Source organism: Lepisma saccharinum, chromosome 1 (assembly GCF_977018435.1).
Source record: "Lepisma saccharinum chromosome 1, izLepSacc3.1, whole genome shotgun sequence".
In the NCBI taxonomy this organism is placed as follows: Eukaryota; Metazoa; Arthropoda; class Insecta; order Zygentoma; family Lepismatidae; genus Lepisma; species Lepisma saccharinum.
Genome location: NC_139229.1, coordinates 120743463 through 120771305, shown reverse-complemented (window position 1 = coordinate 120771305; position 27843 = coordinate 120743463). Strand labels below are relative to the sequence as shown.

The 27843-nt window shown below is 36.9% G+C and overlaps 1 protein-coding gene across 3 annotated transcripts; it reads right to left on the bottom strand.

Moving 5' to 3' along the window:
* Window positions 1–303: 303 nt before the first annotated feature.
* LOC146000422 (solute carrier family 25 member 44) lies at window positions 304–26747 on the bottom strand. 3 transcript variants are annotated; one of them, XM_083138034.1, is made up of 4 exons: window positions 26598–26747; window positions 17389–18179; window positions 2483–2610; window positions 304–1331 (listed from the first exon to the last, which is right to left on the bottom strand). In XM_083138034.1, exons 2-4 carry the CDS (start codon window positions 18035–18037, stop codon window positions 1140–1142), a joined length of 969 nt encoding a protein of 322 aa, XP_082994160.1. In that variant the 5' UTR covers window positions 18038–18179; window positions 26598–26747; the 3' UTR covers window positions 304–1139. The 3 variants fall into 3 exon arrangements, with proteins under 3 accessions (XP_082994160.1, XP_082994169.1, XP_082994177.1); XM_083138043.1 differs by lacking the exon at window positions 26598–26747 and adding an exon at window positions 26345–26462; XM_083138051.1 differs by lacking the exon at window positions 26598–26747 and adding an exon at window positions 25202–25261.
* Window positions 26748–27843: the final 1096 nt, after the last annotated feature.

Sequence of the window (27843 nt, the reverse complement as noted above, 5' to 3'; positions counted from 1 at the left end):
TATTAAGAATAGGAAAAATAATCTAACTTATCTGCTATAATAATTTGTTACACTGATTTTCTAGTGCCTTGCAAACTATTTACGAATACAACTCAGTACTCTTTGGTGAATGTCTGTGAAATAAACTTTTGTTAATAATTACCTTTTACATTACTCAAATTGAATATTTTCTGTAAAATTATGTGCACAACTTGTTCATAATTATTTTTGTTAGTTTTCCACAGTAAAAAACTGAATGAACATTTTTAATTTAAATAAGTTAGGTTATTTACACACAGAAACAACAAATAAACAAAATTTAACAAAATTTTCTTAACACATTCATATGTATATCACATATACATATATGTATGTACAAACATATACAATATTATACCTACAAAACTAAGAAACATTTTTTTTTAGAAATATCATTTAACCCCATATTACTACATCAAACCATACCACTTACTGAAAATTATTCCATAATCTTCGCTTTAATACATTATGAAATCACATTTTCAACATTTTTTTTCTGGCAATCATTTTGTTGGTTGAATAAGGTTAAAAACAAAGCATGTGGGTATGTGAAGCACATCACTTATTAAAATAATATCTAATGTGTTCAGTGAGCATTAGTTAGTTTACTTTCTTTTTTACCCTGCCAAAAATATATTGTCTTCCTTGTTTTTATTCTACAGAATAATTCTCACTAAAAAAAATTATATTATTTTTTAAAATGGAAAAAGTTTATCATATAAACTCTGATTATCACTTTGTGACACCTACAGCAACATACACAATCAACAGGAGCTTCCATTCTTAAAAAAATAATTTCTGATATTCATTAATATGTATAGACTATACATTATAGAAGCAAATAACTTTCAAAGTATTTTTTTTTCAGACCTGCAAGCTGAATGTAAATTCACCTGATTACAACACAGTGTTTACCTACCACTACAAGTACACAAATACACACACACACACACACACAACATTTTCTACTTGCCTTTTGGTAACTTCACTACAAATTTTGTACATGTATAATACTTGAAATTGCATGTTTGTGTCTTACTTATTTATTGTATTATTACATAATCTCCTTTTGTATGGAAACTACTTGCAATTGCTGACTACATTAAATAAATTGAATTAAACTACCACCTAATGTATTCCTTATATTCTTCATTTACACTCATTCTTTTTATACTTTCATACCCTAGTATAATGGCACAGCTGAAAAACACTGATTGGAATAAACGTGCTGTTAAGCCTTTGGTGAAGATTCTCATTCTTTCCTCCTCCCACAAGATAGTGAATGTCTTATGCATTGACTCTAACCGTTGAACCTAAAACAAATGTAATCATTACTTCCCAGTATGATTTCAAGATATACATATAAATAAAATTTTAACAGAAATGACTATGCATAAATTTTATGTTTAATAGATTCTAAATTATTTTTAAATGAAGCAAAATTTCGGTTTTTAATCATCCAAAATAAATATTCCTTGCTAATGTAATGTGAGAGCTATGGGGCTCTAGTCAATAGGGTTCCTAACTGCTATGCTGGAGACCCAGTTATGTTTTCCAGAATGGGTAATTTCAGGTGAGAATTTTTCAAGCCCCTGCATGGAACAGTTCAGGGTTCACCTAGCATCTAACAAATAAGTACTCAACAGCAACACTGAGGTGGGGGGATGGGGGTGGGGGTGGGGTGGCCAGAGTATGGTGCAGATTACATCACCTCCACAAATGGCCAAGATTGTGAATGTGTGGGGTGCTGCCTCCACATGCCCAATATGCCTCCATGGCATATTTCAATGTGAAAGGGATAGCTTTACTTTCTTTTCTTATATACGGTAAGTTGTATTGTTCTGAGGGTTTTATGTACTTAAATATAAAAAAAAAATACTCAAAGTTTATTTATTGTTTTTCATCATTATATTCTGACGTAAATTGGATTTTATTTGCCCAAAATTATTGAAATAAATACATATTTTTTTTCTTTTGTATTGCTCTTAAATTTAAAATCTTCAGAATTGCATTGGTACATTTCATATTCATGGGATGTTAAGTCACAAGTTCTGTTTGCTAACATTTTCCATGCATAAAGGGGTGATTTAGGTAGACAACTAATGAAATAACACAAGAGCAAATGAAGAGTCCGATCAGATTTAAACCAATGATTTTTTCAGGTTTGTTCGGTTAGACCTACATGTAGTGCTCATGCTACACCACCTCACTTAAGAAAGTTTTTACAAAGCATTCTCCAGCAAGGACAATTTGCATAAACATCATCCCACCTACAGCATTGTCTTCATGTTCATCACTCCACCCCTCTCTCACTTGTCTCAAAATTCAACAAAGCATAACCCCAGCTAGGAATATCTACTTGAGTACTGTGTAAAGACATACAAAAGAGGAAAATCTAATAGCCCCATACAAATTAAAACAAACACCACTAATTCCTACAATAAATACAAGAACCAATTCTTACCTGTAATCTGGCCCTAACAATATCCAATGGGTTTGTAAGGATGGTAGTGGTGAATCCACCTAAAGTGGCTGCTGAACACTGGATGAATAGATGTGATACCCATTCTGGTAAAACATTATACAATTCATCTGGAAAAAGAGACAGAATCTGGATAATATCATGCCCAGAAAACTCTACATTATGTCGATTTGTGTATTTACAATGTTGTTAAACAAACCTTGATACATACACTATATTGACAGTAATGACAGGACACTGCCCAAACTGTACGGAGGATCACCCATACATCACCCATCATCAATACACTAGAATGACTCGTGAAGGATAATGTATACCGTTGCCAGCAGTCAAAATGAGTAGATGGTGCAGGTCAGGGGTGCCCATCCCCCCCAAGGCCCATGATGCACTCTCCCCCAAATAGGTAGAACATTTGACCCCCCCCCCCTTATGCTGAATTAATTACTCCAAATTATTTTGGTCAGACAAAATTTGCGGAACAATATAATACCAGAGGTGCAACCACAAATTTTTTTCTGGGGGGAAGGCAAGTACCAGGATAAACATACAAATAATAATAATAACAACATTAATAATGGCTTTATTATTACTACTACTACTACTACTACTACAGTCGGGGAGCGCTAGCAACAGGCATGGAACCACTCACTCTGGTAGCGACGTGCTGTTGCCGGATTGACCTACTTCAGAATTCTCGCGAGGCCACAGAAACGTGTAGGATTAAACATCTGGTTAAATAGTCAACAACGGGACACTTCCAATTGTTCTCATTCAGACTCTGCTCATATTTGAAGGAACAACGTTAATAGGCGGAGAGCTTTTGGCTAAGTGAAGTGTTTTTTGTTTTTTCAGTCAGATTTCTGTATTGAATACTTTTGTGCGTGAGCGGGTGTTCGTGTGTGTTTGCAAGGGTTGTTTGGAGAAATTGTACTGCAATGTCGGAAAGAAGAAAGAAAGTAATTGGTACACAGGGAAGAGAAATTATTTTGATACTACTTCTGTTCTTTCATTCATTTTTTTTGTTTTTACATACAGGTAGCTCGAAGCATTAATAACACATGCACCACATGTATCATTAATGTTAAGGAAATCGAGCAATTGCCAAGAGTTTCTTTGTAATTTATTGAACTCTGTATTGCCAGAGCCTGTATTCTCATGTAGCTTCCCAAATTATCTCACTTCACACAACCACATGTGGCTCCCCGATGGTACAGTGGAAGGGTATGCGTCATCGCCTTGTAATCAAGTAGTCCTGGGTTCGATACCCTGTCAAGGCACATAGTGGTTCGGATGATCCCACTTCCAACTGTAGGTCCATTTCAGATTAGCCGTAGTGTGCATAAAGTGGACTTTAAAACACCAACTCAATCAATCAATTCACACGCAATTGATTTGTTCTTGATAAATTCTTCTCCGTAATACAGTAACTCAGTTCTGTGAAATTCTGTTTGGAGGTAATTTTTTGTAGGTTCCACAAAATATAATTTAAAAACATGTTAACGAAACCAAGTTGTACGTAATTTGTTTATACGTAATTCACCCTAATTTTCAAGAAATGCATTTCATTTGTATGTTCTGAAGCTTCAACAATGTCACAGAAATATAAATTCCATGTCTTTACAAAGCAAAGGGCGAGTTTTGTATACAAAAACAATAGGCGGGCATAGCTGCGGTCGGTATCGAGTTCCGAAAAAGACGAAAGCCGCGGTGTGACAAAGAAGGCAAATAGAGGCAGCATGAAATCAAAGGAGAACGATTTGCCACAGTTGTTCATAACACAAGATGCATTTTCTTTTGTAGGTAATTGTGATATGATACAACACAAGTAAAATGATGTCGGTAGCTGATGCTTGCAATGTACCATAATAAAAACACAACAGAGGTTCTTTCAGTGAAGGTTTTCGGTTGCTGTGTAGAGCAGCAAATGTTTCATGCTTGCCAGAAAGTAAAATTCACAAGGGAAGTTAACGTTAACCTACAAGGAACTTCAGATTCAAACTTCTAGATTCGTTAATTTATCACTTTACGACTGAAATAACATATATTAGCATACTGATACGTACGTGCTTAATTTCGCGTGAAGTTTTATTTTAACCCAGCTTGCCAACAGCTGATTAGCCTGTCCGCCTGTTTGTGTGAACGTGGCAACACAGAAAACCCCCAGCCACATGGCAGCCAACGAGAAGACAGAATTTGGTCACATTCTGCCGTTCTGCGTTCTCATTGCACAGCGCTTCTTATTGCGGCCCGGTAGTAGTAGTCGTAGTAGTAGTATCAAAGATGTTACTATCCTCATAAATTACACAAAAAGGGGGTAGAAGTCTGTGTGTGCTAAAGCATTTGGTCAAATGATTTGAAATATTTTTTCAACACAGTCAATTTCACATTAGCTAATAATGGAAAACAAGCACACAAACTGTATTTTTTGAATGGCAGAAAATGAATGATAAATGCATTCCGAATATACCTGTGTAACTTCCATGTACAACATATGTTTTGCACATATGTAACATGGGGCAACATAAAAAAAGAAAATACATATGCAACAAGCTAACACTAAATTGTGTACATATTCAAAGCTTATTCAATACAAATATACAACCAGTGATCAGAACGCTACATTTTAAAAGTAGCTTCGCTACAGCTACACTTGCAAAAAGTAGCTCACTACGCTACTCCTCTTCGCTACTTTGCTACTTTTCCGCTACTTCTGCATAAACAACTTGAAATAACCATATGGAATGCCCATACCCAAGGGAGGGGCATGCCCCTACCCCCTCAAGTTATGAAACATTTTAATTTGAACCTATAAAAACCTACGAAAATAACGATGATTTTTCAAATTTTGCAAGATTTTCGATTTTGTCCTTGCACAAAGAATGGCTTATTTCTGGGAAGAGACAGGTTCCAGAAGTATGCAGTCTGCAATATTTGGCAATTCTAATTTTATAACAATTGATGCAAGGCTATCACAGTCCATTCCTTTTAATTCATGTCCCGACATTCAGTCTTGGCTCGGACACTACTTGCTACAAGTGACTACTCTTGTTCCACTATAGACATTGTACTGTTTATATAGGACATTCTGTAGACTACTGTGTACATTTTTACAATTGTCTGAATTGCCTGTCCGCCTGTTTGTGTGAACTGTCAAAAACAGTTGTTTGATAATCGAAAATTGGAATCCATTAATTATTGAATGGTTTCTTCGATTAGTGTCACTAATGTTTCACATTAATTTGCATAAAGAGAAATTTTGTATACTCTTTACATTATGGAACAAAGGTTCCTCAATGACTGCAATGCAAAACCAACAATATAAGGGGGGGGGGGGCATTTAGCTCTCCACCCGAACTGCAAGGTCTGGTCTCTTTCTTTTCTGAGTTACATTCAACCTCATTTTCATGATTATTTAAAGTTACAGAAAAGCAACGTAAAAGTAGGAAAAATACATACGTTTGGAAACTGTATATTAACTAAAGAAAATTGTAGTTTCTGCAGAAAAGTCAATAACTGTACATACTTTTTACAATTTCATAAAATATATTGAGGAAACTGACATGTAAGCCCAAGTGTTCAAAACGTATTGTACAAGGGTCGTTCAAGGTTGACCGGGACTTTTATTTCTGCAGAGGAAATAGGTAGCAGAAGAAACACCAAACTATGTCAGTTTTTCAAAGTATTCTCCGTGCGCGCCGAGGCACCGTTGCCATCGTTCTGGCAGCTCCTGAATTTCTTTGGCGTAGAAAGAACTTGGTTGTTGTCGTAGCCACTGGAGGACATCGCTCCGCAGTGCTTCGTCTGTCGTGAATTTCTTCCCTCCCAGATGGTCTTTAAGGGGTGCAAACAAATTATAATCACTGGGGACTAAATCCGGACTGTAGGGGGGATGGGGCAGAACTTCCCAGCGCATGTCGGCGAGAGTTGTTGTTGTCACATTGGCCGTGTGAGGGTGGGCATTGTCATGGAGAAGAATGACATTTCCAGACAACATCCCAGGTCTTTTCTTGCGAATGGACTTTCGTACAGCACCACTCAACAATGTGGAGTAATACTGGGCATTAATCGTGCTTCCTTTGTCCAGAAAATCCACATGGATAACGCCCTTCATGTCCCAGAAGACACTTGCCATGATCTTTCCAGCGGACGGCTGCGTTTTGCTTTTCTTGGGGGGCGGGGAACCTTTATGCCACCACTCCATGCTGCGTCTTTTGGTCTCTGTTGTTGAATTGTGCAACCATGTTTCATCACACGTGATGATGGATTGCAACAATTCATCACCTTCTGCTCGAAACCGATTCAGAAGCTGTTCACAGACCGTCCTGCGTGTCCAATTCTGATCGAATGTCAGCTGGCAGGGAACCCACCTTGCACAGATTTTGCGGAAGCGTAAGTGGTCGTGAATGATTGTCTCAACACTCCCGACACTGATATTCACCTCGGCAGCAATATCCCGCACTGTTACTCGCCGGTTCTCAAGAATCATTTGCTCAACACGTGCGATATTCACTGGTGTGACTGCAGTCGGGCGAATGTGTCCATGCGCTTCATTTGTCACCAGCTCCCGTCCTTCGCGAAACTGCTCACACCATTCGTACACTCTTGTCCGCGACATCGTTTGTTCACAATACTGTGCTTGCAATCGTCTGAAAATCTCAGCTGGTTTCACTTTCTCCTTCACGAGAAATTTGATTACACACCGCTGCTCCACAGCCACAGACACACTGCTTGCCGCCATGTTCGCTGCAACTGCTGCGCATGTGTGAAATACGTCATGCTGGGCGCTAGTTACTCGCGAAGGAATACATTACGTCACCCGCACTTTGCATCATGATCCGGTTATTCATCGATTTTTTACGTACGAAAATCCCGGTTAACCTTGAACGACCCTTGTAATTTTAAAATGTGAAAAAATATTATGGTGAAAATAATTGTAATTCCATAACAATAATATCTTGCTGGTGAGGTCCCATATACTGACAATGATCAATGCTGTTTGGCACTATTGCTTGGTCATTGTAGTGGAGAATGGAACGCTCGCTTTTGCACTGCAAGTTGTGTTTTACACAGTAATTAATTACATTTTGCTGTCTCTTACACCATGGATATCCATGGGATTTGTTCTGGAGGTGTCGGAAACAAGGCATGTTGTGCAATGCAGCTCAAGAAACATAGCTGTTAGCCTCAATGTATTGATATATGTCAGTTAGTTATATGGATATTAGAATTATTCAGATACTAATGAAATAAATTACACGAATATCTATAATGTGCAATATCAAGATAATTATAATCTAGATTGATTGATTGATTGATTTAGTTTATTTTACTTCGCGTTTTGTGCCTTTTGGCTAATTTGCGAAGATGGGGATGAGTGATGAAATGATGAAATTGATGAATGGACATTCACAAACAACCAAGCCCGACCGGGATTCGAACCCGGAACTCTTGGCATCGCAGCGCGATGTGCTAACCACTCGGCCACAGGGTCAGGCTATATAATCTAGATTATCTGTATTTCCATGTAATAGACTTTGTCTTTATGAACCTCCTGCAAAAGAATACATTAATGTCGATTTTTTTTTGCCACTGTTGCCACATTCAAAATTTACTTCAAAATTCTGAGAAGAAATGTGGCTATAGCGACATTTCCGACCACTACAATACATTATTTAAATACATCACGCTACAGAAAACAAGTATATTGCGACCCATGCGAGCAAGAAAAGTTTTAGATCAAATTTTTGCAATTGAAAACAATATTGATTTAATAGGGTGCAAATAATTTCACTGGATGCCATGGCATTATCTCTTTTACAACTTTTTTTCATTTAGATCATCTGACGCACATAGCCAATTTCAGCCGCCCCCTAGCTACAGCTCTGAAGTTGCTGAAAACAAGAAAAGGAAACATTGTGAGCGAAGCAAGCAAGAAAATTTTACAAATGTATTTCTATTTGCATAAAATTTGAAATCGAAGGGGGTAATGGCTCCTCTGTGCCCCCTCAAGGTGCCCTTGGCCGTCAAAAGTTTGCCCCTAATAAGGTGCAAATAATATGATGGGCCATCAATATTTGCCCCCCCCCCCCTTTTTTAACTCCTAGAATTGACTTCCGTCGAAGGTTGGGGGTGGGAATCCCCCTACCATCCCTGTAGTTGTGCCACTGTATAATAGACATATTTAAGCAATATATGTTTACTTTAGATACTTTAGGCTCACTTTCATGTTTGCTGACATAAAAATGTACAAAACTGCTCAGGCTCACTACCATTGTTAGTGTACTGAACCTTATTCTTCACAGTTTGTTTGCTCGACTAACCTTGTATTAATGTGAATAGCACGTCCTTCCCCTGCATCCAAACCGATTCTAAAGGCATAGCTAAGAGATGGTGTTTCATTTCAACCATATCGCTGCGATCACCCACAGGTAGGTAGAAAAACTATACATAACAAAAACTAAAATTCAGTAACAAGCCAATCAAACGAAACGACCTCCCCCATTTTTGTGTGAAGATATATAGAATTGGTATAAAATATTGTCCCCCCCAAAAATTCCCATGATGCAGGCACCTCATGAAACCCCCCTATAGCCCAGTCCCTGTCCATAAGACTCGCAGAAATTTTGAGGTGGACAATTTTTCTCTTTTGATCCTGTTAGGGCATGCTTAAAGAAAGGAAAAAATCTTGGGTCGACATCTGGCATACCGGACCCAAGTTTTCTAGGGACCCATAAATTCAAGATGGTCGCCGATTCACGCACTAACAAAATAAATCAATCATAACTCCTTCAATATTGGTTTTTGACAATTTTGTATAAAGACATATTTTGATCAGAATTACAAACGGAACAAATAATATTCCTACAGTTTTTCTCATAACTTACACTGTTATGGAGATATATCCAGTGAAAGAATTTTGTACCCTTTTCTGCAAGGATTCTAAGCAATATGCCTTCATTATGAGACATGCAATCATAAATATGATACTAGGTGTTTTTCTGCACAATGTGTCAAGAGAAGGTACATGGCGTCGAGAATCCAAGATGGCCACCAAGGAGGTTCTGAGCATAAAATACTGTCCATATCCTGAGTTAGAGTTCATTTATCAGATTTTTCCAGATGTATTATCTGTTAATAAATAGTAAGTGAAAATATATTATTATAATTTTTGTAACTACAGTAGCGACCAAAAGTTAAACATGACGAAGATATGAGAAAATGTGTTATTGATGAAATGTCAGAACTGCACAAAACATAGTGAAAATTAATCAAAACGTTACTTGAATTAACAATTGTTTTTAGTGTGAAGACAAAAAGTCCAAAAATAAGAAAATTGCTTCCTTAACAAAAAAAGAGGTTTGTATGGGGCGTGATCATCCCCAACAGCTACACAGCAGTATGGACGGGTGCTAAGTTGTGTTGAAAGACAGAATGGTCATCCACGAACTGGTCTTCGATGGTAGGCAGCATGAAAGCGGTTAAAATGTCAACGTAAGCTTGTGCCGTGACATTGCCACGTAAAGCAACAAGGAGGCCAAGCCCCCTCCAGGAGAAACATGAACACACTGTAACCCCGCCACTCCAGAATTTCTCTGTAGGCATTATACAGGTTGGTAGATGTCGTTCAGCAGGTATTCACCACACCCACACCCTACCATTGGATTGCCACATTGTGTACCGTGATTCATCACTCCACACAATGGTTTTCCACTGTTCTATGGGCCAGTTTCGACGCTCCTTGCACCATGCGAGGTGGCGATTGGCATTTCTGTACGACCCTCTTCAACACTCTACAGTCTCTGGAGGTCAGCCTGAAGCTTTTGGGTTGTACAAGTCCCTTCACATTTCCACTTACAACATCAGAAAAAGTGGAGTTAGGGATGTTTAGGAGGGTGGAAATCTCACGCACAGACTTCTTACACAAATGGCACCCAACTACCTGACCACGTTGAAAGTCCGTGAGTTCCTCAGACCGTCCCATATTGCTGTCTCGCACAGTCTGCAGACTGCTGAGATTGCTGACCATGTGTTCCATGCGGTAAATGACAGTACTGTGTCGTGCCCTCTATGATAAACAAAATGATTTCCGGTATGGCCAGATTAGGGTCACCAGACGTCCGGTTTTTTCCGGACATGTCGTACATTTTAGCCTTATGTTCGGCGTCCGGGAAGAATTTGAAAAATATTATAAATGTCCTACATTTTGAGCATCACATAATATTAATTAGGAAAATAGGTAACAGAAAAAAATCATGCAAGTTGGAAGTCTATGGACTGCACTTCCAAACTCAATAGTGAAATTTATTTTGATTCAGTCATTGCCGAAAGAGAAAAAAGTTTGTCCTGCTGCTATTAAACAAACGGGAAAACGGAAGCACTTAAAGAACAAAATTTTGGGACCACTTTCTGATAACGTCACTGTCCAATGCCTGAGCAGAATTTTTCGCCTTAGAGTTTATACTGATGGAACAATCAATAAAAAGGCAATAAATTATTCTTGTGGTCAAGAATTTTTGCTATCATAATGACTGATTGATTGATTTAGTTTATTTTACTTCATTTTTTCTGTCCCTTTGGCTAGTCGCGAAGATGAGGATGAATGGTGTTACGATAAGATGGATGAAGGGACAGTCACAAACATATAGGGACAACAGACACAAGCGCCACATAAGAATATACTGGCTGAGAGTCCAGATGCCAAAGCCTCGCTTGTCTGCCAAACACAGTTCAGGATGCATTAATACAAGATAGCAGAACTAATTCTTTTCTTAAAGTCAGCTTCAGTTTTCATCTTAACGGGTCCTTTGGTAGGGTTTTTCATTAAATAAATATTTATTTTCTTAATTACTAATTTCCTACTTTACCTAAGTAGGGGTTGATTAAATAACATTAAGAAAAATGGAAAAAGGTCTAGAAAAGTCCAGAAAAAGTCAAGAATTCTGGATGTGTTGTTTTGGTAGATACCCTGTTATTGAAGTAAAAACTACCCAAGATAAAACTTTACAAACCATTTTAAATTACGGTAATTGCTGAATATTTGTTTGCCATTACAGGTCATAATTCAAATGTTGAGAGAGTAATTTCATTACCATCAGCACAACAGACTCAATTAATTAAGAGAAATTAATTTTTCATAAAATCTGTAAAATGTTTGTTTGGTACTGGTCCCTATAATTTCAAAGAGTTTGACTGTACCCTGTAACATAAATATAGTTTGAGTAAACCTGAAATTTTTATAAAAATTGTATCCTCTGAGATGTACCACTTACATCATGTAGTAAGAGGTGCATTGATTAGTATGATTGCAGATTTTGAAATTTTACATTTAAAAATTCATTAAGAATTCATTTTTTAAAACTGAAAAGTGTTATTTTTCAACTACTTTGTAATGTGTTCTATAGAAATATGTTATTTATTGAGAATGTTTTGTGTCCTACATTTTGGGGCAGTGATCTGGTAACCACCCTAGGCCAGATACTTTTGATCACAGAGTATATTCCAGTGACATATTCTGTATGTTGTCACATTTACACAAAGTAAACCAACTTTTCTTTCTCACACACACACACACACCAGCACACATAAACAATCATTTTCAATGTTGATTCCTTTCAGCCCATTTTTAGTTTTTTTCAGAGGATTCTGCTCCTGACGCACGAGCACAGAGAGCAACGAAATCAAAGGTCACAGGTTTGGACCCTATAGTCAGGCATCGACGATTATTCATCTCATCATTGCAATTACCCAAGAGATAGAAAAGTGACTTAAAATAACCAAATTAGAAAAGAAAATTAGAAAATGCCAACTTGAAGTTGCAGCAGTTGAGTTCAACATGCAGGTGTAGACAAATGACAACAGAAAATGCTTGATGAGTAATTTGCTTCTCTACATCTCATTATTACATTATGTAGCTATTTGCTACACAAATTAGGATTAATTATATTTGTACAGGGTGGACACAAAGTAAGCATACCCCTGGGTTTCCGTGGAAAGTATGTTTAATTTTTGTGGATTTGCAATCATTTGACTATGATGAAACACACAAAACTTGATTTTAAAGTGCAAGCCGTAACGTCCTTGTCACGTTAATGAACTCTCTGATGCTGATAGGATGTGACGCCGGAATATCTCCACAAGACATCTGCCAGGACATGACACAGAATTCAGCTGTGCAACATCTCCATACCGATGTCCTGGAGAAGTCAACTATCAGGTACGTCATCAAATCGCTATAACAACAACCACTGTAGTATCAAAAAAAAAAAAAGGGGGGGGGGTACACCCACTTTGTGGCCACTCTGTATGTCGGTGCAACTTTGCAATCTAAGCAGCAGTCACATTTGTTGGTGGAACTGAAGAAAAATCACAAAGGCAGAACAATATGTAGAATTTTGAAACCTAAGATTCCTGGAGCATAGACACTATTTTAAAACTCTTACTACATACCTCATTTTTTCCCTTAAGTTAAGTGGTGACTTATTCTTCATTACAACACCTGTGTTAGTGGCAAAGTGGCAAGAGTCTATTGCAAATTCTATCACACGCAGCACAGTGGTGCATCCAGAAAAGCTATGAGGGAGGGGCCCAAGATAATAAAAAGCTCACAACTGATACATCCTCAACAGTATATGCATTACTACTACATTTATATTAAATAAATTTAATAAAATATTTTATATTGAAATTGTATTTTCCTTCAAGAGCAAAAAATTTTGTGACAGAAATTTCACAAAAATTGAAAAATATAATTGATAGCAGAAGAAAATTGGTGATAAATACTGTTTAAAACGACTACCTTCAAATACAACACATAATATTTTAAGAACTTGTCTTGCAAATAGAGGAGATGCAACCATTGACGTTATTTCTTTGAAAAGTTGTCCACGACTTTATCAGCAGTGGCTTTGCTAATGTGTTGGTAAATATGGTTCATATGTCGATTCTGATCCATTGTTTCCAGAGCTTCACACTTGAAATTTCACTCGCGATGTACAAAAACAAGATCACATATACTCTGTGATTCTACCCTCGCCATAGGCGTAGTTTCACCGGTCTGTTCGGGAGGATGGGGGGTGGCTAACTTTATTCATGCTTTTATCCATTACAAAAATCATCACGGGCATTCTCCTCGGGGGACAAGCGATCCCGACATCATCTTATCCAAAAGAAATTGAATTGTTAAAAGGTATAAATACGCTATTATAGATGGTTGTAAATTTATTAAAGAACACATTTCTTCTTTAGAATAAAGAAGGTATAACTTTAATATGTGATAATATTAATAGGTAATCCTGGAAGTATCTTGCGGTACTGGGCAAGTTATGCTGCAAGGCATTTAAATGCACAATCTACATAAGTAATGGAAAAGTAAAAAAAATAATTTCTTTCATTTCTATACAACGAAACTTCGCATTTTCCTAATTTTACTACAACTGAGTACCACGTGCGACTAGATCGTGAAGAAAACTTTAAGATGAACTTAAGAGATGAGAGAGGGGATGACATTAGTTGGTTTCCTGTCTTAATTGTCTTATAAATGTTTGTAAAGAGCTCCCCAGAATACTAGTAGGCTGTAATTAGTTTCCATTAATTTAAACCTCACATGCACCTCATCTTTTTTTATCAATATACTACGCATGCATATGATTGGATGTTAATCACTTAATCAAGGCCGCCCGCAGGATTTTTCTCATGGGGGAGGAGGAGCAGTATGTGGAGGAAAGGTGGGGGGTGATGCTTTTCTCATATAGCATCCCCACGATTCGGATAATTTGCATAGCCATACACACTTAATCTGCTGTATTTCACCGCACCCCCTCGTCCATGTTTTCACACTACAATTTCAAAATTTGAATTGTATGAAGTCTTTCCAGATATCTCCACCCCGTCTGTGGGCGCCTGCCCATATTTCTTAATATCTAATCAAACAGAAACCAATGCCAGTCTAACTTTCATTCAATCAGATTATACCGCCTATAATCAGAAACCAAATAAGAATGAACAGCAACGTATAAGTATTGTCAACATTTAATGAGCAGCGACGCATAAAAAAGAATTGCTTAAAGACTGAATGTGTATTTTTATGTGTAGATACACATGTGACTCTGAAATTAAGTGTACTAACCTAGAACACTATAAGTATTATGATGCTTTCGGATCTTGAGAAATGTCTATTTAAGAAATGAATTAAGGAAACGAAGAATTACGGACTATTACAAAAGTGAGAACCTCGCAAGTTATTAAAATTTTCGTGAAAGGTGCACTATTCTTGGTGTCTATGTAGGCTTAAGGATAAATTCATCTTCTTATTAAAAGAATTACCATTTGTGCCTGAAAACAAGGTCTGAATGAAACAAAATATAAAAAAAAAGAACATGCACTAATAAATGATGGCATGAAGGATGTAGAAAGTTGCTATCTGTAGGTGATATATTATTTAATAATCCAGAAAACTAGGGTTTTAAATTAGGATCATCGACCAAATAACTTTTATATAACCCTGGCCAAGTGACTTTAAAAGAAAACCGATTATGACATTCGAAGCAGGTTTTATATGATCACTTTGCCTATGCATTCTTTAAATTTCTTTCTGAAGCTTGTTTGCTCGACGCCTGACTTTTACTATTAATAAACTCTATATTTAAAGGAATTATTATTCTGCCATATGTGCTTTAATTTCACAAACAGTATGAGGACAACATCAAACAATGATTTTCCGATAATTTCCAATGTCCAGAAAAAATAATCTATCCTGACACTCCAAGAGATATTTGAGATTCCTAAAGCGGCATCCCTAAAAGTGATCCACAAGATTCACCCGTCACCAGGAGAGTTGAACACAACTTTAAACTGCACCGCCTTCGTGCAATGAAAAATCCAATTGAACCCTGCACATCTGCATACATATTGGTGATGCAGTGCAACGCACACAAAAGATGTGGAAAAGAATGATTTCGCCAATGAACTGTACTGATCACCAATTATGCACGATTGAATCGCTTCTAGAGGATCCCCACACATTCACGTGACATTTAGGCATACATCTTTAAATGACCCCATGCAATACAAATCCACAGAAACTAAATTTACTTCTTTGAACTGACATCTTTTCCATATCAAAACTGAACCCTCCGTCATGCGCACTCTCATATTATAATCAAAATTTTTCAATGCATTTTTCAAAAATTTTAAATGTATTTTTCAAAACGAATTAAAATCATACAACTCTTGGGCTTAGAAAGGAGCTATTTGTCCAAATTTCTCAGTCAAGATCTTACTGACTCCCAGAAAAAGCAATCAAATGTATGAAACACAACTTGAAGACACTTTAAAATGTTCAAATCTCAATATGTTTCTTCTACTTTTACAAGATATACGTAAAAAAAGGCATACTGACTCAAACAAAAGGAACCCAACTCACTTTTCAATATAATTATTTTGGCAACTCTGCCATTTCATATGGGTACTGCAATGGTTTCTGCATACAAATAATTTCCATTTCGAACAACGCACTGTAATTTTATTATTCTTATTTCGGCCAAATTCATGGCTGGCGTGATATCATTTAAGGTAGGAAACGTTCCCGTGCGTGGTACCGAGTTCCGCCAAAAGAGGACAGGTCACTTCAGAGGCGTGTAAGCAACTGAAAGAATGGCAGAAAAAATGTACAAACGCCTCTATGTTTTCGTGAGAAAAGTGTAGATAGGTTACCTAGTGCTTTCCTGGCTATTATTGCACTGGTAAGGAAAATAAAGCAACATTTTTAAAAAGTGCCATGCGGTACAATCACGGCTTCTCCTTTTCATGTTCGAAAAAAACACAATTGTAGGACATCATTGTTGAAAGGCTATATTTATGTAAACACTGGATGCAACACCACTATTGTTTGAATGTAACAAGAACAAAAGAAATAACTGTGATATATTTTCTTTTAAAACTTGTTTGAAACATATGGTGCCTGTAAAGGCACATGCCCTTCAACTTTACAGAAGCTATATAATCACGAATCCCTCTCAGACCACAAAGACTCCAGCTTCACACTAGCTGACAGTCAACAATTGTCCACACTGGGGTAAAAAGTACAAGAAGTTTCTTAGAAAATGCATGAAAGTTACTGAGGGACAAACGAAGGCTTATTACTTTGCCTCAGTTGAAGCCACGTGAAAGAACCACCTGGTGGCAACTTTCTCATACATCTTGGTGCATGAAAAGGGACAAAAAATTTCTATGTCTGCTTTGTCTCATTATTGTAACAAGTGTTGTGTCTTGCAGTTTCAAAAGTGTGAGGATATCCTTACAAGTCCCCACCCCCCACAGAATTCTAGCCACATTTCCACACCTACACGATGACAATATCTGTAATCTGTATAAACTGAGAAAGGAATAAGGATCACTTTCAAAGATCCTCGGAAGGAGTGATTGTGATCTCAAGAGCACTTAAAGTGGCCAGGGAGAGAAAGTGCATTTTCAAAAGGTCTCAGACTTCCCTGAGCAGCGACAGGCTGAAAAATCATTTAGGGCAGCTCCTGCCAATGGATCTATTTCTGTATTAGACGACAAGAATCGAGGAAAATGATGAGTAGAAACCAATGTCTTGCTTGCTGGTCATGCAGGAGGAAAATTCAACAGCACTGTTATAAACTGTAAGCAAAATTTACTGAAGACTATCTTGTAATATTCATCATCAAAGTAAAATTTCCAGTGTAATATACAGACAAATTTACCCATGCCATATAGACTTTTGTGAGGGCCTGGTGCTCCTCCATGGACCCCCCTTAACGATGTTCCTGTGTATGTCTTAATTGTTACTTTCTAAGTCACATAAATCACACTCGTAAAAAAGGCATCAATTCTCCTTCAAATCCTCTAATAATGAAAAATCAACTTACCTTGATACATGTGATAAAACGACCACCACATGGCACTATTAGGAACATATGTGCATAAGGATGCAACATAACCTCTATAGAAACCACGTACGCCATCTCTGTGATAAATCTGTTTCATTATGTCTATGGCAATTGCAGCTTTTGATCGTCCTTCAAATTTAACTCCTAATGGATTCAACACCACCTTCTTTGTACCATCTTTTCCTTCCATTTGCCCTAGAACCATCATATGCTGACTCATAACATCAAAAGGTACAATTATAGTTTGCCCAACGAGAGAAGCACAACCACCACCAACTAGTGCTCGCACACGGCTATCATTCACATCATTCTTTCTTAGAAAGTGTCTCACGCTCTCATATGTTGTTACATAGAACAAGCCTGACACTATCTGGAAAGTACTAAGCCAAAACCCCTTATACATACCACCCACCCCTTCATATTTATATATTTTCCTACAGGCATCTATTAATCCTTTATATACTTCATCATGTCTTTGAACCTGTATGCGAGTTTTTATCACTGTAAAGGGATATAGAACACAACGAATTGTGAAAGAACTCATCATGCTCAGGGGGAAAAACTTGGTCTTGTCCATCATCTCCCACTCTATGGTTCGTATATATGGTGAAGCATCGACAGCATTCATTGTTGCCAGTTCGTCTATAATATACCAAGAGTATTGATTTAAACGTTTCTCCTTTCATAAGAAAATGGATTTATTTTTCATACAAATTCACTCATGATGAATGATGAAATGAGCATAAAATCTTGAGCACATGTTTCCACTTCTGCAAAGAAAAAACAATTTGTACTATTACTAACAAATTTCTCAAAAACATTATCATCATAAAAAGACTTACAATCTTAACATATTGAACTGAAAGCTAAAGGCCGAACACATTAATTCTCAACTGACAGGTGAAATTCAAGCCCTCAAACTTCTCACCTTGCAAATCGTAAGCAACTATTACAGTAATTTTACAGATTTCATGATTTCTTATCAAATATGATGTTTAGTAATATGCTGTATGTGCAGAAAGGCATACAGAAGAGTATATACAGGAACTGGTTGTTCAGTTCCACAGTAACAGCATGGAACTGAGCAACCAATTCAAAAATTCCCCTGACAATATGGCAGAGCATGAAATATTTTAGACAGAACTGTTAGAACTATGTATTTAAACTTTTGTTATTCATGTTAAGTGAAAGGATACTCACAAAAAAACATGCAGTTCAGGACTTGAACCTGGGACCTTAAGTGGTAAGACCAAAAATTAACCACTTAATGCACTTGTCAACTGAGAGAGCAGTGAAATTATGTACTGTATTTGTATGTGATTTAGTAGTAAATTGTTAATCACTTACATACAAATAAAATTTCTGCATATGGAGTGTTGATTTGCATGTGAGAAAATGGCATCTTGCGTAAAGGTGGAAAACATGTTTGCAAACCATTCATGGTAAGGTTAGGTTAGGCAAGCATAGTTAAAATTAAGGGTCATTATAACAAAAGTTTTGAAACTCTAATCATTGCAAAAAATAGTTGTTTTCTTCATAAATCAAGGGTGTTTACTCTGTTCACGGACCCACTTTTTTACTTATTTTGCAATTTCTAGACGTGACTGCTAAATTTTAACTGCAGATTCATGATTAGGAGGCCAAAATTAGTGAGTATGCCGAATTTGAAAGCAATTGAAGATACGGAACGAGTTTACAATACCGGACCACTCTCCAATTTCTATGAAATTTCGTCTACTCACTAATTGTGAACTCCTAATCACGAATCTGCATGTAATAATTGGCGGTCAAGTATGGAAATCGAGAAAAAAATTAAATAAATTATGTTTTCTTAACGTAACGTAACCCTACCATAAGAACAATAGCTCCACGGAAGATGCCATTTTCCCAACATGAAGAAATCAACAGGCAAGATAAGGTATAGTTCTCTTAGCTAAAATATTAATTTTTCTTTGTATTTATGCTAATGGAACCTAACCTAACCTCGTAGGCATTCCTCGTCTGTCGTCAACAAGATTGTTGTACGTAAAGGAAGACCATTAGGTAATTAATTGCGAAAGAAAGATGGTTCCGAATTGCTGTGTATGGACAATCACCGTGGTAAATCGCAAGGTTATTTTACAAGTTGTACACGTAAATGTACAGTTTTAACAAGTGACCGCCAAATATGAACTACAGATACGTCATCAGGACATCGAAATTAGTAAGTAGGCGAAATTTTATAGAAATTGGAGAGTGGTCCGGTATTGTAAACTCATGCCGAAGATACTTCCGGTATTGTAAATTCGCTACGAAAATTCTACTGTTTTCAAATGTCTTCTACTGTGTACTGTGAAATGTACTGAAATCGTATTGTACATCTACTGTACTCTACAGTAGGACTAATGTACTGTGCAGTAGAGCTACTGTACTGAAAAAACAATGTGAATAACAATGCATAATACTTGCTTCAATATATTATAAAATAATTTATTGACTCGAAGAACACAAATTGTGGACACCATATTTTCAGTGATTTTGAAGTGCATTGGAAAAACAGTACATGAACTGAATTTCTACTGTTCTTCTAATGAATGCTACTGAAGTCAGATATATCTTAATGAGTAAGTTCCTACAACTCTTTCTTAAAAAATAACTCAACCTTAAAACAGCTAGTAGTTTGAATACATTATCATATCAGTTAATCTTTTTTTCAGCATGGAATTGCAATAGTTATTAATATATCTGTGTAATGCCAATGCAGAAAGGATCAACATAGTCAACAATGTTTGCTTGGGTACTAGTTCCGTATAGTGGAAACACCTACAAATCATTTCTTTCGCACTTTTTTACATTACGGAACATTTCTTTAGGTGTAATAATGAATTTCTAACAGAAATAATGTCCATTTCTTAAATTTACGAGTACTCACTGTTCTTCCTATTTTCGATTCTGTAACACAAAATGTGGTCGATTTCGAGTGTGCATGCAGTTTCCAGCCTTCTTCACTGAGAAATTCCTAATTTTGTGGCCGGATTTGAAATTAAGCTAAACCATTGGCGTTAGATTCCCAAACCATTGACGTTAGTCCGAAAAACCATTGGCATTAGCCCCACAAACCATTTCCGGTAAGGTTAGGTTAGGTTAGGCAAGCATAGTTTGAATTTTCGAAAAATAAAAAATCTTGCAAAAAAAAAAAGGCATGTTTGGAAACATTGACAGGGGGTTACGTGATTAAACGCATGGACCATTATTGACGTATAGAAGCAAATGGAAGCAACAGGAATTGTGTGTCGGAGAGATATTTTTCATTCTAGTTTTTGGGGTAGCTAGTTTGGATCTTTCAAAGTATAATGATATGTGGCTCTAGGCTTTACCTAGCTTTATGTGTAATTTCTCTAGTTCTCGGAAAGTATGTATCAATCCGGGTCCATACCAGTTGTTAAATCACCACTGATTACCTACAAAGAAGATATATTTTCATCGAAAAACAAGATTTCAAGCTAAAAAATATTACAAGGTGAAAGAAAACACATTGAGGAACTTCAACGATGATACAGAAAGTGATTTCCATAAGTAGTTTCTTCTGTAAAAATTAAGAAATCTTTTTCCTCTATACGGAACCTTTGCTTGTTTTGGTTTCTCAAGCATTGTGGGTCAGGTCTTCGTTTAAACTAATTTTTTGCTGTTTTCGTGTGAATATATGAAGAACAATATGTCAATTTATGTGTAAAACAGTTATGTTTTTCAATTTTCTACAAGTACGTTAACCATAATGAAGTTACACACTTAAAAATGTGTTCACTACACTTGATTTTTTTGTTGTGTGAACGCATTCCTAAGTAGCAAGTTCCACATGCTTTACCACACATTTATTTAAGTTGTTTATATGATTATTCATTGCATTTTCAATTGTATTGATAAGAATATTTTCATTACTGATAATAGTACTGTTTTCATACATCAATATACTGAACACAATAAAATATGTTGGTTGTACAATTATGTTACTGAAATCATTAAGAGTATTACCTAAATGCATTAATTAATTAATTAAAAAATAATAAAAGCATTAGTTCAGCTACTTAAGATAGGAAACAGTTTGACTATCAAAAACAGTAGAAAACATTAGCAGTACAGTTAATCTACTGAAAACAGTTCGGTTACTAAAAGCAGTAGATGACACTAGCATTACAGTTCAGCTACTGAAAACAGTAGATGTTTCAAAACACCCATTGATCTACTGCAGGGGTTCCAAAAGTGTGCACTGCGGCACCCTGGTTGGCTTACAGGGGCACCACGAAATGTTACAATACATTCACTCAAATGACACTTAATTTTTAGTCTACACATGGTTTTAGTACTTTTTACGGTAACACTTTACTATACCGGAGACGGATTTCTTCAAATTTACAGGAGAAAGTACTTACGCAAATCATTTTCTGTAGCGTCGTTGATGTTCGGGAATGTAGTTTTGATCCATTTTAATGCGAATGCATGTGGTTTTCTACGAAAATCTATTTCCAACACGGAATTTGCTTTCTTCACTAGAGCACAATACGCTCTCGTATTGTTCGTATATGCTAAATTGAATGAAAGGAGTGCTAATGGAACCTAACCTAACAGACCTAACCTAGTAGGCATACCTCGTTCCCGTGATGGTTTGTGGGGCTATCGTGAATTTTTGGGCTAACGTCAATGGTTTTTGGGGCTACCCGTGGATGGTTTGCGGGAAATAAGGAACAACAGTAAGTACTTGTTAATGTAAGAAATATAGATTATTTTCGTTAGAAATTCATTATTTCACCTAAAGAAATGTTCCGTAATGCAGAATAGTACGTTAGCAATGTAAAAAATTGCGAAATAAATCATTGATAGGTGTCTCCGGTATAGTAAAGTAGTACCCTTTTTACATATAAAATGTTCCTGATTTTGAAATATGTGCTTATTTTTTAACTTGGATGGTTTGCGGGAAATAAGGAACAACAGTAAGTACTTGTTAATGTAAGAAATATAGATTATTTTCGTTAGAAATTCATTATTTCACCTAAAGAAATGTTCCGTAATGCAGAATAGTATGTTAGCAATGTAAAAAATTGCGAAATAAATCATTGATAGGTGTCTCCGGTATAGTAAAGTAGTACCCTTTTTACATATAAAATGTTCCTGATTTTGAAATGTGCTTATTTTTTAACTTAAAGACAAGCAACAAAAACAATACTAAGTGAGCGTTGCAAGTGTTAGATAGACCTACATTCTAACTTGGGTGCCGCGGAAAAATCTTCGAAACACTAAGGGCGCCCTGAATCGAAAATGTTTGGGAACCCCTGATCTACTGAAAACAGTAAACAGAATTTTGAGTAGGGTTTACCTTCCAGTTACGATAGGAGTTTTAGGTTTGGTGGTGATAGTAATTTTACATTATTTTCTGAATTTGCAAATTTCTCTTATGCATGTTGAATGAAATTTGCTTCAAAACAAGTGGTGCAAAATGTGATTTTCCATTATTGTTAGGTTAGGAGTCTTCGGTTTCAATGCTGATAGTAATTATACGTTATACTTCTATTTCCTGCATGTTTTTGTGAGTGTATAACAAAAATTGCTTTTAAAAAATGGTGAAACTAGTCCGGGATGCAAGGAATTGCAGGTGTGTGGTCACATGTAAATATCTGTTATTTGTGGTTTCCGCATGTTCAAATAACTTCAAGGCAGCACCAAATCATCAGAATCTGTAGATTGAGAGGAAACAAAATAGACATTTTCGAGGGTGTACATTCGGTCACCAGACCCCGTTAAGCTGTTTAAGGTTGAAATTGAATTGTGGCCATTTGGACAAACTTCCTTAAGACATAATCATCATATCGGTACTGTCACTTAATGGTTCTGTTCTCTCGACAAAAATACGCAATTTATAATCTGGTAACCGGTATTGAAATTGCTCAATGTTGGGTCAACAGACTTCTTAAAGGTTTGGTAAAAATTTAGAATCCGCGAAACTTATTTCTTCAATTTTACAGGAGAAAGTAATTACCAAACTGACTTTCCGTACACTTTTGAAAGGTCGTGGAAGTGTTTTATTTATTAATTTATTTCACTGGTAAATCATGTATTTTTGAAGATTAATGTCTCTCCAATGCACGAAAGCTGTTGCCTCTATGTCCTTCCACTACGGGAACCAAATGTTGCATGCATTCGATGATGTAACCCCCAGTCAGTGTTTCCAACCACACTGTTGTTTTCAAAGAACATGACAATTTTGAAGATGACAATTTTAACTGTTTCCCTAACCTAACCTTGCCGTGCATGGTTCGTGGGGCTATCCGTGCATGGTTCGTGGGGTTTTCAAACCCAAAAAAAAATACAAAAACAATAACACGAAAGTTCGTGGAGGTATTTTCTTTCATCGTGGAATCTATTTCACCAGGAAATCATGTATTTTTCAACAGAAATATCTCTCCGACGCACAATTGTCTTTCCTTTCATTTCCTTGCACTACGTGAACCAAATGTTGCGAATATTTGATGACGTAACTCCCTGTCAGTGTTTCCAACCATGCCATTTTTTTTGCAAGAAGATGACAATTTTAACTATGATTGCCTAATGTAAACTAACCTAACCTTGCCATGCATGGTTTGTGGGGCTATTCATGAATTGGGACTGTCCGTGAATGGTTTGTGGGGCTAAGCGTGCATAGTTCGTGGGGATTTTTCAGTTTGTGGGGCTATCCGTGTATGGTTCGTGAGACTATTCAAGAATTGGGGCTATCCGTGCATGGTTCGTGGGGCTATTCACGAATTATTCGTGGGGATTTTTCGGTTGACAAGGTTGGAAACACTGCATACCCAATGATGATGTACCACGCTAGTCAAGCTGTCTCGCCATATTGTGTCTTACGAAAGCGAGAAAAGGAACAACAATAATTACTCATGTCACAAATTGAAATTATTTTCTTGAAAAAAGCAAAATACCACCTTGAAGAATCTTTCGCAATGCAGAATAGGTAAGTACGAATGTTAAAAATGACGAAAGAAACGAGTGAGAGGTGTTGGGACCATACCGAAGTGTTGGAAACACTGCACACCCACTGATCATAGACAACGTTAATCAAGATTTGCCCGCCATATTGTGTAACTCGGCATGAGTTTACAATACCGGACCACTCTCCAATTTCTATAAAATTTCGCCTACTTACTAATTTCGGTGTCCTGATGACGTATCTGTAATTCATATTTGGCGGTCACTTGTTAAAATTGTACATTTACGTGTAAAACTTGTAAAATAACCTTACGATTTACCACGTTCATTGTCCATACACAGCAATTCGGAACAATCTTTCTTTCGCAATTCGTTAATGTTCTTCCTTTACGCACAACAATCTTGCAACCTTGAATATTGACGTCAGACGAGGAATGCCTACGTGGTTAGGTTAGGCCTGTTAGGTTAGGTTCCATTAGCATAAATACAAAGAAAAAATAATATTTTCGCTAAGAGACGCGTTACCTTGTATTCCCTAACATGAAAAAGCTCTTTCCCGTGACGTCAGAACACAATGTTGCTACAGTGTTGTGCGATAAGTGGCACCCATTCGGGAAAAATGGCATGTTCCGTGGAGCTGTTGTTCTTATGGTAGGGTTACGTTACGTTAAGAAAACATAGTTTATTTCGTTTTTTTATCGATTTCCATACTTGACCGCAAATTATTACATGCAGATTCGTGATTAGGAGGTCTCAATTAGTGAGTAGGCGAAATTTCAGGTAACAGTTTCATGCATCGGAGACACATTTCTTCAATTTTACACAAGAAACTAATTACGGAAATGAGTTTGTCCAAGGTTTACAACCTCCGTCGATATATATTCTTCCTAAAACTTCATCCTACAATGTAGCAGAACAATAAATAATCACTTTTCATGTAATAATATTGCACATTTTGTGAAAATCGACAACATCATGCCGTTGTTTCCAAGATGTACCTGCAGATGGCTCTAGTGTCGGAAGTCACGCGATCCTGCTAGTGGAATCAGGGTTTCCAAACGCGCGATTTTTTTCGAGAAACGCGAGTTTTTTTCTTCGAGAAACGCGCGGTTTTTTTTCGAGAAAGAAAAATGGTTTTTCGATGAATTTAGGGGTGAAATGGGTGCTAATGGAACCTAACCTAACCTCGTGTGAATGGTTCGTGGGGCTACCCGTGGATGGTTTTTGGGGCTAACGTCAATGGTTTGTGGGGCTACCCATGGATGGTTTTTTGGGCTAACGTCAATGGTTTATGGGGCTACCCGTGGATGGTTTTTGGGGCTAACGTCAATGGTTTGTGGGGCTATCCGTGCATGGTTTTTGATCCCCGGTTTTTTACAACTTTCATGCACAATAGAGTTGGAAACATTGATATTCGAAAACAAAAGAAGCGTTACAATTCGCAAAGCAAGCGATATCGCACCATGACGTGCTTTCCGTAGCATTAAGGAAAATGGTTTATTTTAGCAGAAAAAGTGTTTGTTTTCGTGCAAAAAGCATATTGGCACCTTCCACTATGTTCCGCAATACATAATTGGTAAGTACAAACCACAAGAAAGACAAAATATCCGATTTAAATGTGTCTCCGATGCATGAAACTGTTACCAAATTTCATAGCAATTGAAGAGTGGTCCGGTATTGTAAAATAGTTCCTGTAACTCAACCAAAAAACGAACGAACAATAATTACTCGATATGTGGAAAATTGAAATTATTTTCGTGAAAAAAACGAAATCCCACCTTCAAGAATCCTTAGCAATGCAGAATACGTAAGTACCAATGTGAAAAAGAAGAAAATAAAGGAATTTCAGACGTTTCGCGGATACTAAAATTTTAATAAAGGTTCTCTATTGGTGATTCAAAGAACTTAAGCATTGCAATTGCAACATATTCCCTCAAAATAGGCTAAGTAGACTCTGAATGTATTAGTTCAAAGAACGTACCGATGTCAAACCATTAGTGAAATGACATTATTTAAAGTACGGTGCTGTAAAGAACTACACATTCCTTGTATCAAAACACAGGTTTCAGTTCAAAGCACAAAACACGTCTTTTAACACTGGTTTGCAAGCCGTAATTGCGTAAGATTTCTTTTCTTGGGGGAAAAAATGAATTTTCGCTACTTCTAAATGGAAAATGTTAAATCCCAATGACAAAGCATTGCCACATGTTTCCATGACTTTCGATAAAACTTACCTTTATATGTGCACTCAATTTATAAGTAACATAATTTACGTTGTCATATTTAGAAGTATATTTTCCCTTTTTTACAATTAACACTAGTTTTACTTTGTCGGCTGCTGTTCTACCTAGCAGTAGCAGCACGCATGCGCTGGAACTGGGGGAACTGGAGTCTGGACTGGAGGTGACATTTTCGTTGCTGTTTTGTCTCCTCTCAAAACGATGCGAACTCTATTTGGAAGGTTTGGAAGCACGCCAGTACAGCGCCCAGGGAATGGGGCTGTTCATTGCCAAACTTTTCCGCTGGTGGCGCCACCCCTGTTGTGTCACTAAAGGATTTCGTTTGTTATTTGGTTGCCCTAAGCTTTGCTTTGGAGGGCTATGGGATGGATATTCAAACGTTATTTTCAACGAAGGTAAGAATTTCTCGTGTAAATCGATAATAAAAATGGGTTTAGTAAAGCTTTACGATTATGTAGCCAGTCATAAGTTTCCGAGAATTACATTCTCCTGAACCTAGGAATTAATATATTAAAGCGCAATGGCAGCCTTGCAGAAACGGGCTAATTATAGTATGTGCACAAAAAACTCGTTATTTAGGCATAGAATAGTTCTAGCTGCAATGGGTTGATAATACCAAAAAAATATATTTTTACACTACACTTTACGTTGTTTTTATTTGGTTGCGAGTATGTGTAATTCAACCTCTATGATTCAACGGCGGAAGTAGGAATCGAAGAAACTCCCAACATTATAAAGGAAAAATGTATTATGTGCGTAAGTGCATGATATTTATCATTATACACTATGACATTATGCCCTATCCGGTAACTTTCTATTTTCATCCTTTAACTGTATCACTGCATGCCATTCATTTTATATTAACGTTGTGCAAAATAGTTTGTATTAATTCGAAATAGTTTGCGAGAAATTGACCTTAGAAGTTGTGCAAAATTGATGCTATCAGGAAAACCAAACGGCCTCTGATTGGATATTCCAGTTATGACGTTCTCGTTCGGCAGTGAATTCGGTCGTCTGCTTAGCGCTCTAGAAATCCATGCACGAAGGCGTTCGTTGCTCCTCGTGTTTGTAACGCTGAATATTGAAGAGGATTCTCTGTGATTTTCAAAATTAAAGTTTCGATTATGACATGCGAGAGATGTACGAAAGCCAATTCCGGCAATCAAACATGTGCAGATGCATTCACGCGGTAGCTCCATATTTTGCACAACTGATATTGGATGCAGCAGAGATAAGAGGA

Excerpts from the sequence above, each read along its gene's own strand:
- LOC146000422 (XM_083138034.1), bottom strand. The coding sequence starts at position 18,037 with ATGAATGCTGTCGATGCTTCACCATATATACGAACCATAGAGTGGGAG. Across the intron at positions 2,611-17,388 it reads GTTTTATCACATGTATCAAG|ATGAATTGTATAATGTTTTA; the intron begins GTAAGTTGATTT and ends CTCTTTTTCCAG. Across the intron at positions 1,332-2,482 it reads TTGTTAGGGCCAGATTACAG|GTTCAACGGTTAGAGTCAAT; the intron begins GTAAGAATTGGT and ends CATTTGTTTTAG.